This window comes from Equus caballus, chromosome 16, assembly GCF_041296265.1.
Source record: "Equus caballus isolate H_3958 breed thoroughbred chromosome 16, TB-T2T, whole genome shotgun sequence".
Classification (NCBI taxonomy): Eukaryota; Metazoa; Chordata; class Mammalia; order Perissodactyla; family Equidae; genus Equus; species Equus caballus.
The window spans coordinates 60,493,412-60,508,522 of NC_091699.1; the positions used below are offsets into that span (position 1 = coordinate 60,493,412).

Below are 15,111 nucleotides of genomic sequence, written 5' to 3' on the forward strand. Positions count from 1 at the left end.
CACTGATATTCCAAATTCTTTCTATATCTCTGATGCTCCCTCTCCCCATCTCCAGCCAACCCCCGGGGGAAAAAAAGTCAAAGTGAGAAATATCATAAGAACAAAGAAAGAGGAAAAGGTTTTTCTAAGATAAAACCCCTCTCAATTACATTGACTCTGACTGCTTAATAAGTCAAGCTAAAAATACAGGATTCACTGTCAACTTTACTCCGCTGCTCTGGTTAAATAAATTTATAGATCCCATTAAGGTACATTTTGCCCCATCCCAAATGTGTTTCAGAGCAATATTAAAGAGGCAATAATCTTCTTTCCTACTAGGAGCTGTTAATATAAACGATGTGTTATTACAACAGGAATATTATTCCTAAGAGGAAAAAAATCTAAACACATTGCTGTTTATTGAATTTCTATGCAGACCTATCAGGAAAGAAACTGTAGCTTTTTGCCTATTTTCAAATATACGTGTGTCATAGATAATTATATCCTTGCCAGAGATGCCACCAAGTCTATTCCATTGCTATACATTCAGAAGGAAACGACAATGATTGAAGGAAAGAGCGGCCACGCACAAAGGGTGATATGAGTAGATGCTCAGGGCCTGGTTATTTCCTGCCATCTGAACACTTTCAAAACTAGGCATTTGAAATGAGTTTCAATGGGAGCGTTATTACTTTAAATTTATAGAAATCCCCAAATTGCTAAGCATATGAAAAGCCAAACATACAGTACCCCTGAAAGTGGCCCAAAGGGTCTATGACATATTCCTTGAGTGTTTGAATGTTCAAAATGTGTATATTTCCTTATTGATGTGGCTTGTTTCGTTAGGCTGTCTTTCTTCTTGATTTCATAACATGTAACTACAGTTTTGCTCTTCTTGATATTTGAATGAGATGGCTGAAGAGTTTCTATTTAACCTTTTAAATCTTCACACATTCTCTCTTTTCTTCTGTCTCTCTCTCACACACACACATACTCCCTGTATAAGTTACTTGAAAATAGGTGAATACATTATTCATTCTTTCAACACTTATGGATATCTGCTATATAGTATAATCATGCTATATTTATTTTCTATCTCAAAATTTAGATTTGTAAACAGTAACAAATTAATTATAAATAATTAATAGCTATAAATGATAATATTATCTATTCTGACTATGAAGTATTAGATTTGTGCCTAAAATGCAAATAATGTCAAATCAAAGAGTGAATTTGGGTAGACTCTTTCCCTTTGCAATAGCATATCTACAGTCCGGCCATGGTTAAAAACGTGCTATCTATTACAGTTCTCTCAAGATGGTACACCAGCACCATGAGCACCACCTGGGAACGTGCTGGAAATACAGACTCTCAGGACTTGCCCCAGAACTACTGCATATAAATATGCATATGAACAAGATGCTGAGAGGTATATATACACATTAAAGTTTGAGGGGTCCTGGACGCAGTAACCTTCCCCCAAACAGCCACAATATGTGACAAGTAGGCAGGGCATTTGCAAGCTCTTGGTAGGAATCTTCAGAGGCCTGGAGGTGATTTGTGTGTGGAAGGGGCTAGAGGCAGTTGAATTAATCTATCTAAATGTATAGAAGGTATTTTGGATTTTTATCCCAGAGAGGAGCAGTAACTCTAATGACCTATTATACAGTTTGTATTTATGACAGGCTGACTCCCTCCAACTCTACAATTCTTCACTGCAGAACTGCCTACACACCAAAGGTTTTCTGCCTATGTAGAATGGAGGCTTGAATCAATGTAATCTACATCCTAAAGGTCAGCATGTCCCTGACAGATTCCTGGATTATACTGTTATCCTGTCATCAGTTAGCAAAACAAAATAGGATCTGCATTCTCTGACCTGGCTTCCTCTCTCTCACCAGTCTTACGTATGCTTTTATTAACATATATTTTAAATAAATTGCAATCTTCCCTATCTGCATCCATCATTCTTCTCTCGGATTAACTAACTGGAGGCCTGTTGCAAGGCTTGTCTCCATCCTCTCTGTCAGAGCAGGGAAAGATGATACTCAGAGAGGCGGGGAAGCTCAACCGCTCTCTGATGAATGGGGAGAGTGATAACATATCTCCAAGTTATCTGGATGTTATTTTCACTCTTGTTTGCGGCTCTCCTGACAACCCACATGTGTTAGGCAGTACTGAGTTTACCTAGTCAAGGGCAAAATCTCACAAGTCAGGCTTTGTTAGCCTGAGTCAGTCTGCTGAGTTCCTGAAACCTGCATTCCTTACTACATCTGTAAACGGTGAAGCAGTAGAAGCACCCTTTCTGGCTCTGACGAGAGAGACTCCTCATTGGGCAGAAGGTTGACCTTCTTCACTTTCCTCACTTAGCAAAACTGAGTGTTTAAACTCCATTTCTATTTCTACTAATCATATCTCACAATGGCGGTTGAGCAGCATTTAAGAGAAAGTCCAGGCAAAGTTTATCTTAAATATAAGTGAAAAGAGTAACTAAAGAAGCTCAGAAACTTCCGAAGACCTCCACCACTGTCTCCTGCAAGAGATTCCAAGTCTACTATGCAAGGCAGGTTAGAGCATCATTTACTCAACACAGAGACCAGAGAGGAACAGAGAAGAAATCAATTAAATAGGCTTAAAGAAGGCCCATAAAAGCTGTATGGGCTTTTGCAATCCAATGCATTTTTAAGATTTCCTTTTCATGGTTTCCTTCTGAACTATAATTTGAAAAGTAAAACATTTTCATGGAAAATACTCTATGAAACTGGTTTTTACCAAAATGAATTATTTAGCAGATGGATGGGAGTGAGGGAGGGTGGGAGAGGAAAAGGATTTTAAAAAGCAGAAGTGAGAGGTATGTCTACAGTTTTCAGAATCCACACCAAATGATTTACTGCAGTTAGAACCTGATCTAATTTGAGGTTCACTCATTTTGTGTTTTTCCCCATTCGTGCTCTGCTCTGCAGCCATCTTATCTTTCTTTTGTTCTGTTTTTGTGACATTCAAGAATACAGAATCTTCTGGTCTATTAGGAAAGCAGAACTGTTGGACTGTCTATTGTAAACAGTTATCTACATTATTTATTTGCCTAAATAAAGTGATATTACTGGCACCAAGCAATAGGGTTGAAAGCCTGGCAAGTGAGAGATGTAGGCAGCAGCTTATAGGAACAGCTTAGCCAAACCACACTGATCAGAGAGCCTTTACCTTCCAGACTATTTCTATGGAATGTTTTTAGCTTTTTGGGGAAATGAAACATTTCTTATTTATTTGGGAAAGAAACCAAATGATAACATGCCCTGAATAACTTCAAAGTCTCCCTTCCATTCTTGGATTTCAGGCCTACTAGGGGCACTCTCTGCCTTGAGGACTTTCGGAAGTTGTATAGTTGGAGTCATGAATATCCACCTCTCAGTTGCTGACAAATAGAAAATCAGCAAAAATCCAGAAGATCTGAACAACAAAATAAACTATCAGGGTTTAATTGTCATATATAAAACGCTCCACCCAACAACAGCAGAATACTCAGTTTTTTCAAGTGCTCATGGAACATTCACCAAGATAGATCATATCCTGGGCCATAAAAACAACCTCAATAATTGTACAAGAGTTGAAGTTATACAGAGTACGTTCTCTGACTATAATGGAATCAGCCTAGAATCAATAACAAAAATACAACAGGAAAATCTCCAAAGACTTAGGCATGAAACAACACACTTCTAAATTATCCATAGATCAAAAAGGAAGTATCAAAGAAAATAAAAAATACATGCAAATGAGTGAAATGAAAACATAGCATATAAAAATATGTGAGACACAGGGCTGAGAAGGAAACTCATAGCACTAAAAGCTTACATCAGAAAAGAGAAAAAGTCTCAAATCAATAATTTGCCTTCTTTCCTCAAGAAACTACAAAAAGTAGAGCAAAATGAATCTAAATTGAACAGAAGGAAGGAAATAATAAAGGTTAGAGCAGAAATCAATGAAATTGAAACAGTAAAACAATAGAGACGATCAATGACACAAAGAGCTAGTTCTTGGAAAAGATCAATAAAATTGATAAATCTAGCAAGACTGACAAAAACAAAAAGAGAGATTTTAAAAATCACCAATATCAAGAATGAAATAGGATATCACAACATACCTGCAGCCATTAAAAGAATAATAAAAGTATGCAACTAACTTTAAAAATCACCAATATCAAGAATGAAATAGGATATCACAACATACCTGCAGCCATTAAAAGAATAATAAAAGTATGCAACTAACTTTACATTCGTAAATTCAAGAACTTAGAAGAAATGGGCCAATTCCTCAATCACCACAAACTACCAAAACTCAGCAAAGATGAAATATGTAATCTGAATAATCCTATAACCATAATGACTTGAGTTCATAATTAAAAAGGTCCCGAATGATCTTCAAATAAAAAGTAATGCTTCTGAAAATCGCCAGGCCTAGATGGTTTCACTGGAGAACTCTATCAAACATTTAAAGAAGATTTAGCACCAATTTTACACAATTTCTTCCAAAAAATAGAAAAGGAGAGAAACTTCCTAATTCATTTTATGAAACCAATATTATTCTGATACCCAAACCAGGATTTATTCAATGCCAAATGCCCATTTATAAAAGTGCATAGGACTTTACAAGCTCACTCTTGTTGCTTTTAGGACATGTCCAAAATTTTGGAGAGCCAAGAATTATGCTTTTTAAGTCAAAGTGAAAAGGGAATTTGGAGTTGGAGACATGATCTAAGGGGAATTCTTTTTTTGTGTGTGGAATCACATCTTTCCAACATGTGATTTGTGCATAAATGTCTCAGCAGCTCTCTGCCATTTGTCATTGACCAGCTCTGCAAAGTCCACCATGGAACACCTTGGTGGGCTGGGAAACGAAACACCAGTTCCCGGTGTGTTCTGCTCTTAAGCCAGCCTGTGTACTTGAATAATTAAATCAGCGTTATCTGCCTCTGTACCATGGGCATGCTGGTTTCATCCCAACATGCTAGTTTCTATGTGATCATTCATGCCAGTAAATAAAGGCAAAACTAGGAACTGTGTTTATGTTGTTACAATAAAGTGGTTAACACACAGGCTTAAAATCACTCAAACCTCGGTGCTCCTCCCAATTGGATCAACCTTGGGACCCAGAGTAACTTATTTCACCTCTCTGAGCAACAGTTTCCCCATCTGTAAAACAAGGGTGCTAATAACTAATATTTCCCTTGTAAATTCATGGTGGGGATTAAACAACACGATGTTTGTAAATACTTAGTATAGTCAAGAGCCCAAAGGAGACCCTGAACTGAGGGTGGACATAATTAGCCATGTGTCACATAATGACATTTCGGTCAGTGATGGGCAACATATACGACAGAGACCCCAAAAGATTATTACCATATATGCTAGGGGTGTGGTGGGCTATACCATCCAGGTTTGTGTAAGTACACTCTATGATGTTTGAACAATGACAAAATCACCTAACGATGCATTTCTTAGAATGCATCCACATCATTAAGTAACACATGACTGTATTGCTAACATTTTTGTGGCCTTAAAGATGTTATCAATCAAGAGTAAAACAATAGCAACATAGGTATTAACTAAAAGCGATATGATAATTGACCACTAAAATAAACCTAAACATTAAGGTGTGAAAGGTTTATTCATCCACACTTCCTTTCAATATTTGACCACTGAGAAAAATCTGTTTTCAAGTAACACACTCGCACTTTCAAGTCTTTCAAAGCCAGAATGATTTGAAAACTTTAGTCTTTTTGGCTAAAACCTGATAACTGCCTTTCTATGCAGTCTTGGGTTATCAACAATTGCCTCATATAGAAAATTGTCTTCTCCACTGTTGGGGGTACCTGATAATGTCAAATTGACAATAAACAATTTTTTCCATCAAAGGTTTTTATTTTCCTTACATACGTAGCTAAAAAATCCAAATATCACTGTGCAAATCTATCATTTAATTTCTCCAAAATTTCCTAACGTTAATGGCCTTTATTTATAATCACCACCAGCATAGTTTCTTCTTCCACATGCTTAGCACCTTTATCACTCACTGGTAGGGTAAAGACTACAAAATCACCAGGAAGAAGCCCTTACATCCCCCTGCTGGGCTTCAGCGTAACTCAAGTATCCTACTTAATCAATGGCAGAATATCCAATTCAGTTTATAAAAATTTACTGTATACAGTTTTAAGGCCTAGGAAAGATATAGTCACTCACAGAGATTTCAATTCTGCCAAGAATGTAGGAGAAGGAAGAGACATTTTTCATTGCAATTAAATAAAAATTAAGAACAGTGCCAAGAAGCAAATTGGGATTAAAATCTCCATTTGGCTATAACCGACATAATTTTGCCCTACTCTAATGCTTAATCATGTGATAGGTGAGTTTACTATGATACAATCTGGTGTCAGCACCAGATGAAGATGAGAGAGCGTCAATCCAGGATGCAAGAACGCTGGAGACAGGAGGAAGAGTGAGTCAGGGCATCACTGTGGGATGGTGCGATGCCAACCGTGGTCCACAGGTCAATTTAAAGATAGAGAGGGCCTATCTTCCAGCTCCTCCAGGAAATATGGCCTTTATAATTATCCAAAGAGGCTCTTTCTTCTATGAGATAGTTCATCGACATAGAGTTGCTCCCCCGAATAAGTGCGCCATGTCCCTTTGGGAAGTCTGTTAGTGTCACTAAGCTCAGCAAAAGGCCTCCCAGCTATAGGGCCTGGAGCCTCCACACATTGTCACAGAGCCATGGCATGAGCTGGGTTCCCTGGATTTTATTAGCAGAGGTGACTCTCAGTGAGGTGAGGGGACACCATCTGCCTTCCCAAACACTCAGTAAATTCAGCACTGCAGTGAAAACTGCTTGGGATTTTAGGCATGACATCAGGTGTGGCGGCCACAAAAACTAGGAGCTCAAAGGGCTCAGTCTGCATGTGTATACTGATGTTGTCACCTCCAGGGAAGACACTGTTCGTGTATCCTTTCCCTTTGCTCGTCTCCCCACCCTCAACAGACCCCATGAGCTGCCACTCACTTCCTTGACACCTGAAGCGCTAGCTTCTGTTTTGAACAGGATGCTGATTTAGGATGCATTCTTTAATGACAGTGTCATTATCTCACCTTGGGGGTGGCATTTCCATGGTGACGTGGGAGCATGGGACAAGTCAGAGCCACCAGGTTGCCATGAATTGTAGTAGGGGCCAGTTAGATCTTTCCGAGATGGGGAGGGGCTTTTTGCATCTCTAAAATCTCCTATGATGTTTTAAAAAGAGTAAAAAATGTCACAAGTATTTTCCCTTGTGTTGCCATTCATGAGTGAAGTTAGCGGAAAAGAGTCAGTGGGAAGCCTCAGGCTTGTTCTAAATCTAATTCTGTTGCCCAGTTAACATATTCATCCAACTTCCTCAGCCAGACTTTACAGGTTTAGTGGGTCCCAGCATGTTTGTAACTGCATTCCTGTATATGAGCTCCGTGCTCTAACATAAAATTGAAATATCTCTTTAGAAAACTGTCAAACAACAGCACTAAATTTTTTAAAAAGTCATTCTAATTGGACATCAGCATCTTTCTCCTTCTAAAGGCATTGGTAACCAAAAGGAAAACTTTGCTATAGCCTCTGGACCAATAGCTAGGAGGTTATAAATTAACTCTTTGATAAACATTAGCAGAAGAAAATAAGACAGTTCAGGATGCGAAAAACACATTGCTATAGTATATATCTAAATTGGCGGCAGTTACCATGAAATGATAAAGATAATAACATTTTCCAACAATCAGAGAAAATATTGCCAAATGCTTTTCTTAAAATAACTAATAACTTGAAACTCTTTTGTGTTCTTACTATCGTAAAAGTATAAAAATTCAGAGGTCAAAACATACTCTTCCCCAAATTAATATAATATTGCAACAAGACAAAGTCTCATTGGCTGCTACACATTTCTCTAATTCTTCTCCCACAGACTTTAAACAGGCCATGAGATGAACTAAAGAATGTACAGCTATCCACAAGACAAGAAATTTAATTATTTCTCCAATCTGAAGAAATGATAGCAGTGTCTCACTAGTATTCTTAGGGTGTCCACTATTAATATTGATTCTTGGCAAGGATTGCACTTTTTGTCATAGCCTATAAAAATTGTACATCTCCTGTGTATATTACACACATACCTCTGTCCATATCATATTTGCATATACATCTATTCAGTGCAGAAATCAGACAGGTGACAGAGCAGGCATTTATGAGCAGCGGTGGGGAGCACGTGCTTTAACACGACCTACTTACAGAAGGCAGCGTCCCCAGTCAGGTGGTCTTCAGCATGACAATTAGTAGTTTTCCCTGCAGTGTGGTCAGCAGGAAGAATGCAAACCTCTCCCTAGCACAAGTCACTCAGCCCTGCTGGATTCCTGCTGCTCTCTGGGTCACGGCATCCCATTAGGAGTGTGACACAGTAGGGAAAGAGACCGGTTCACTGTGAGACCTGCTACTCACTCTCGTACAGTGCATCGGCCCCCCTTCCCACTGCACAGTGGCTGCCGAGCTCTGGGCAGGAGGCGTGTGGCCCTCGAGAAAGGGAGCCATGGAGTCAGAGTTCCACCGGGACACAGGCTGCAATGTCAGTGGCCTTCATCTAAAGACAGCTTTTTAGGATGGTGTAGAAACAACCAATTTGGCTCCCTAGCCTTAGGAACAGGGGAAGAATTATCTTTAAGTTTAAAAAGAAGAAAAAAATGTATGAACTAGGAAGTTGGGATGTGGTTAGCTCTCTGCTTCAAAAGAAACTAAGAGATACCAGCCCTGGTAACCTAGTGATCAAGTTTGGTGCCCTCAGTTTTGATGGCCCAGGTTTGGTTCCTGGGCACGAAACTACACCACTCATCTGTCAGTGGCTGTGCTGTGGCGGTGGCTCACATACAAAAAGAGGAAGATTGGCAGCAGACGTTAGCTCAGGGTGAACCTTCCTCACAAAAAAACCCCCCAAAAAGTGAAAGAAACTAAGAGGATCCAAAAATAATTTATGGAGAGTGCATTTAGCATGCAAGCCTGGGACACTGGAGTGATGTGGGCTTCACCTTCTTATATCTGTTACTTTTCCATAGACAGTTAATCAAATGCTCTGTATCTTCTCTGGGTAAAGGAAATGAGCCAATTTAAATTGCCAAGCTCGGATATTCATCCAAAGAGGACAGCTGAGAGATTTACGTGCAAAAATAACTAGGTTAGAGGAGAAAATGGGAACGTGATTCCAAGTACCTGCTTGCTGTGCTGTCTGTGGCATCTGCTGACCCCTCTGAGCACTGTACTGAACTGAGGCCATGGGCCGGTACTGCTGCGTGGTTGAGGTAGGGTACTGACCAGACGGATAATAATATACAGGCATCTGTAAAAGAAAGGGCAAAACAGCAGGGAATGAGAACTATCTGTTAAATACTGTTTTTTAAACATAAAATAGACTCATTTTATGATATAATATGACTGTAGTAGATTGGTGGCTATATTATAAATAGCCATCAAAAGATTCTCCCATGCCTGTGTGTGCGTGTGTGTGTGTGTGTGTGTGTGTTACTCCACTTACGAAGGGGTGAAATCTGTTTCCCAAGCCCTTGAATCTGAGCTGGCTCTGTGACTCGCTTTGACCAATGCTATGAAGCAGAAATGATGACTTCTGAGACTTGCAAGCCTGATCCTTAGGAAGACTTGCAGCTTCCACATTTGCAGGAAGGGAGCCCAGCCACCAGGAAAAGAAGTCCAGGCTATCTTGCTAGAGAAAGAGGCCACGTGAAGAATAGAGTCTCCACTTGACAGGCTACACCAATGTTGTGGCATGTAAGTGAGGCCATCTTGGATCTTCCACATTAAGCTCCTGAGCCCCTGTTAAGCCCTTGAGCCCATGCCATATGGAGCAGACATGAGCTGTCCCAGCTGAGTCCTGCTCCAATTGCTGACTTAGATGTGAACAATACAGTGCTTGTTGTTTTAAAACACTGAATTCTGTGTTTTTTAAATGAAACAAGAGTGAATAAAATAGTCATCTGCAAGGGAAAAAAATTGATGGTAGTTTTAAACATTATATCTAGCTTGAATTGTTTTTCTAATGGAAACACAGGTGAGAAATGAAAACTGCTGATCTCTAGTCTAAAAGAAGCAGAAAGTGAAACTATGAATATGGTAAAGTCTATCAAAGCACTTTAAAGAGTGATTGGCATATAGCCAGGATCCAGAGAATTGATGTTAAATCTAAAAAGTTGAAATACAATAAAAATATCATTTAAGTCACTTTCTAATGACTGAGAATGGTTGAAAATATTCTAATTACTTCCAATAAGATTCAAATCAAATGTCTCCTGATCTGGAAAGACTTCTTTGCCTGCTTCGGGTCATTTATATTAAGGCTATTTTCTTACTAATCTTAATTGTTTCTCATCTCCAGGCCTCTGGCTTTTCTTCTATCATATTCTTTAAAGTACAAACAGAGGCATGCCAGTACACAGCCTAGAACTTACATAGAATTATGTACATAGAATAAATTTATGAGCCACCTGTTTGAGAACTGTAATTTTTATGGCTATTTTATTTTCTGATTTGTTCATTTCAAATAGGAAACACTTTTCTAGTTCAGTTTTGCTATTGAAACACATGTAGCATGTTTTCCTGCCTTGGATAAAGTAGGAACAAAAGATAACTTAGTTTGTGTGGATCTGTGGTTCTGCAATCCTATGGAATCATTATGAATTATAACTCTGAAGAACAATGTGGATATCCAAGGAGAGGAGGCTGGATGAGTCTGAAGACATGGTCAGTACCCAGCAACCAGCTAATTTATTGTGTGCATTGTTTATAGTGATTTGATCTTACTATTTCTCCCTCTCTTTGTAAGGCAGTTTATATCAATAAGAACTCAAATAATTCTGGAGTAATAGTAGGTTTTAGTTATGCTCTGGCACATGGTGGTGCTATTAAAGATTACTACCAGTATACATCAGATGCCTCCCAATATTAAGAATAAGAACAACTATTATCTAATTTATTCATCAGCACTGTATTTATATGTCTTTTAGGAAGAACAGCACCTTGTTCCTTTAGGAACAACTGTGTCTTGATTCAATGTAAGCTCACAAATGTGTTATCTGATCCTTGGTCTCTCTTCTTACATTCAATATGAAACATGAAAATACCTTCGGGGATGAGGCACAGAGTTCAAACACTTGAAAATTTCCTGATGGGCACTAATGGTTTGGATAAAAGTACAATTTTTGTTAAAAAAAAAAAGAGAGAGAGAAGGAGAGCACCTCATCTTTACTACTCAGCTATGTTGTTCTGTTCTTGCTTTTCCTCCCAGTCCTGTCTTCTCTGATACCCTCACAAGCTGTGCTAGAGGTCTGGTCACTTCTGTCCAGCACCTCCCCAAGGTGGAGCATAGGCCAGTTCTCAGGAATTACAGTCCCAACCACATGAGGCAGGTGGGAAAGGGACACTTGGCTCATTCTCATCCTCCTTCATGGAGGAAGGGAGCCAAGCTGGGCTAAGATCAGTATGAAGGTTTGGAAGAGAGAGAGGGGAAGGGAGCGGGGAGGAAGGACAGCCCAAAAGTGAGGAAATGCCTATTTTCAAACAGCTATGTTAAATTATGGAAAATCAAAAAATGAGAGGATTATAAGGTGAAAGTAATAAATGAGAGAAAGAAGGAACTATGAAAAATAAGCACTTCTCCCACTTCCCTTCTTCAAATACCTTTGCCTTGTTCATGTTTCCCGCTTTGCCCTTCCAGTGGGCATTCAGAAAGCACACAGGACAGCTTAGGCAAAATTGACCTTCTACGTCATTAAATAGGCTCATTCTCTGCATAAATTTAACATATATGCAAATGAGCTCTGTCCCAAGAGTTCTTTTCGTTGTTCTATAGTTGAGCAATCAAGTTTTAAAATGTTTGCTAGATTGAAAACCACTATCAGTCATGTCCATACTTTTATCTGTGGTTCTTTTAAAAAGAAGTTCATGGATCTCCAGACTGATCACGAACCATGAACATCTGTTTTGTCTTTCTTCCTTCCCTCCCTCTTTCTGTTTTTAAATCTACTGGAGAGGGAATGAAAGCATTTCTGTTGCAGACACACCAGGGGTTCTGAACTGTCTTTACTCCTGCTGTGCACTAATATTGAAATTCCTTCATTAAGGAATGACCTTTTTTTTAAGTCTTCAATTAAATATTCTGCCAACTCTTCTCTTTGACAGCAGAAACGGGTAAAGATACTTTGGTGATATTTAGGCTAAAAGAGCTAAACTATTTTTTCCCAATAATTAAACAAAGTATTTAATTTATTAGTAAAATAATTAATATATTAATGAGGCCCGTTCTCCTGTAACTTAAAATTATTTTTCACAGCTCCTTGAATCCTAGTAGCCAAGAGACATTACAGAGAAGGCAACTGAAGTTGAACTATTAATTAATCACTCAAAATAAAATGAATAACTGAGTGAAAATCATTTCATGGCAGCGGGTTTTGCATGGCTTGAAAAGATAATAATTTATTCAAGATGTTAAGGCAGTGAAACAAATGATGCAAAGGTGACACTGTACTTTACACAGCTCATCCAATGCAATATTTCATAATTAGGATGGAAGTGCTTGGGATATGTGTGCCTTGAAAATGGACCAGAAAACGGCTCTGTGCATTTTACATCTTGACAGTAATCACTTGCAATATTCTGCAAGGGATACCCAGGAGAGCACCAGAGATGTTTGGTGGAGAAGAGTAACACATAATCAGTCTTTGAGAAGACAGTAAAAATCAGTGATCTGTGGTGTCTTACATGCTCAAGTCAATTAAATATGATTAATGGCTACCTGTGAGAGCACGCAGGAACTCTGCTTCCCTCTAGGGAAAGGAAAGGACAGTGGCTGTTGGCTTATTCCTCCTTTATATTCATAGAGGAGCTCCTGCACCAGATTAGCTCCAGAAAATGCTTATGAATGGATAAGAAAGGAAAGAACACATTTCCAGAGCAGCAGCAAGAGAGAGAGAGCTGAAAGTCCCCCAGGAGCAAGGGCGTCCTCTTCCCTAAGGCTTTCCTTTCCTAGGCAATCACTCCAGTGAGCAGGACCACACATGGGAGGGAATGCTTTCCCGTGGCCTCTGTACCAACTGCCTGGAAAATGGGATACTCCTCCCTTGGACCATGGGGCGTTGGGTCAATTTCATTAAACTTACTTTCTGAGCCTCAAGACTTTGCTCAACTGATGAATAGGACAGACCAGGTCCTGTAGGTGAGGAATATCCGTACGGACTAGAAAGGCAAGACAGGTTGACCTGGAGATATTCTACACGGAAATACAGAAGCCAAAATGCGCCACAAATAAGTTATAGGTCACAGGTGTCAGAAAAAGCACACTTACCTGTGCAGGTGGAGGCTGTTGCACAAATCCTTGGGGTGAGGGAGGGGCCTGGAGGACTTGTTGGGAGATGGGAGGTCCAGAGCCTGAGAAGCCCCCTGTAGGGAGCTGCTGGCCTGCAGAGGCAATGACATAGCTCGGCTGTTGGGTTGGCTGTGGCATGAGGGACGGTGGGTAGACAGGACCGGATGGGGGCTCAGGAGTCTCTCCTGAGGATTGCCGGCTCAGGTTCATTTGGCTGAACTGTGTCACCACATCATCTCTCTGCAAGCCAGAGAAATAAACGAGGAAATCAACAAGATCAGCTTAGGAATGGGAGAGGTACACAGAGGCAGACACAGGCCACATGCTTGTTGTGGGCAAGGGAGGGAGTATGATTTGGAAAAAAGTAAAAGAAAAGAATTCTCCAGGCAGAACAAAAAGGGAATATAACAAGAGAAAATATACTTAATCATCCCGAGATGGTAAACAATTTGACCCAAATCTCCCTTTTACAATGGAAACAAATTATTATTTTTTCACTAAGGGCTCAGGCTCCTCAGGATGGTGCGGAGACAAAAAGGGCTTGATATTCTGTCTTGAAGGGTCAGCTGGCCTTCCCAGCAGCAGCCACAGGATCTGCCTTCTGGAAAGAAAGGCAGAACCACTCGTTCTCATCATCACTCATTGCTGCTGCAAAGATGGAGCCAAGACTGAGTCATCAACAGGCGGGGTGGGATTTCATTCATATACTAGGGAGTATGTCTTCACTGGCCTGGCCTGAAATTTAGGGACAATGCTCCCTCTTGTTGTCCAAAAGGACCTAATACATTGAGGGGAAATGAAAGGGAATCGAGGGATTGGATTGCTAGGGGAGTTGGGGTGTTCCTATATTAGGTGCATGGGGTGATGAAGGTTACCATCTCAATACTGACTTGAAGAGATTTCCCAAACCCTCACACCAAGTTTATGTGTCTCTCTGTTTCTGACTTCTAACTCTGAGGGCATTCAATTCCTAACTAGCTGGTAAACTCTTAAAAGAGTATCAGAATGCAGAAGCACTAAACCTAGGACAGAAGACAGAAAGGGAAGCATTACTCTGGAGATGGGTTGTAATGTTCTGGAATGAGACATTCACACACACCCCCCCCCCCCGCCTCACAGTCAGCCCAGGGCACCCACCCAGCATCAGTCAGCCCTGCACAGGAAAGTAGTAGAACCAGCAAACATGCTCTCCCAAGACAAAAGTCATCCAGATATAATACAATACCAGGGGGAATTGCTGCGTTGGAGACACAGGCAGGAGATGCTGGGGAGGAAAAGAGACTGCTGGATATTGCACTGACTGGGAGGAAGCCTGCAGCCCCTGGACAGACTGGAGGAAAGAAAAAGCCGATCAGGTAACAAGGAAGTGATGGGAGTTGAAATCCCACAGGAAGGCTCTGATATCTGAAGCATACCACTGTCCCTTACAGGTCCATGCACTCCAGAGAGGGGAACCTTCCACCAACAGAAAGTCAAAGCCATGCAGACCAGAGGCAGCCAGCCTGGAGAGGGGCTTATTTGCCCAGAGTGAACACTCCTTTAAGAAGTGACTGCAATACTTGATGTGGTTGGTGTTGGTTAGATCCTCCGGGTCTAAAAATATTGCCTAAGGACTAAGAAGTAAGGACAAAAATATTTAAAATGAGGTTCGCTCCAGCAACCTACCTGGAATGTTTCAGGTTTCTGTGGACATTTCCATG

General features: G+C 40.2%; 1 protein-coding gene and 1 non-coding gene across 48 annotated transcripts in view; both read right to left on the reverse strand.

The window, feature by feature from the left end:
- Positions 1 to 15,111, reverse strand: part of ARPP21 (cAMP regulated phosphoprotein 21) — a 153,097-nt gene that overhangs the window by 40,097 nt on the left and 97,889 nt on the right. For 46 of the 47 annotated variants that reach the window (XM_070238979.1, XM_070238964.1, XM_070238954.1 and 43 more), the window contains 3 exons: positions 14,637 to 14,741; positions 13,391 to 13,651; positions 9,250 to 9,376 (listed from right to left, as the gene is read on the reverse strand). In XM_070238979.1, the coding sequence (XP_070095080.1) occupies positions 9,250 to 9,376; positions 13,391 to 13,651; positions 14,637 to 14,741 (493 nt within the window). Of the gene's footprint in view, positions 1 to 9,249; positions 9,377 to 13,390; positions 14,013 to 14,636; positions 14,742 to 15,111 lie in introns of all 47 variants that reach the window. The other variant, XR_011427319.1, reaches the window with a different exon arrangement.
- MIR128-1 (microRNA mir-128-1) lies at positions 8,441 to 8,524 on the reverse strand. Its single transcript, NR_032949.1, has one exon. It is a non-coding gene; the product is annotated as a microRNA mir-128-1 (primary transcript).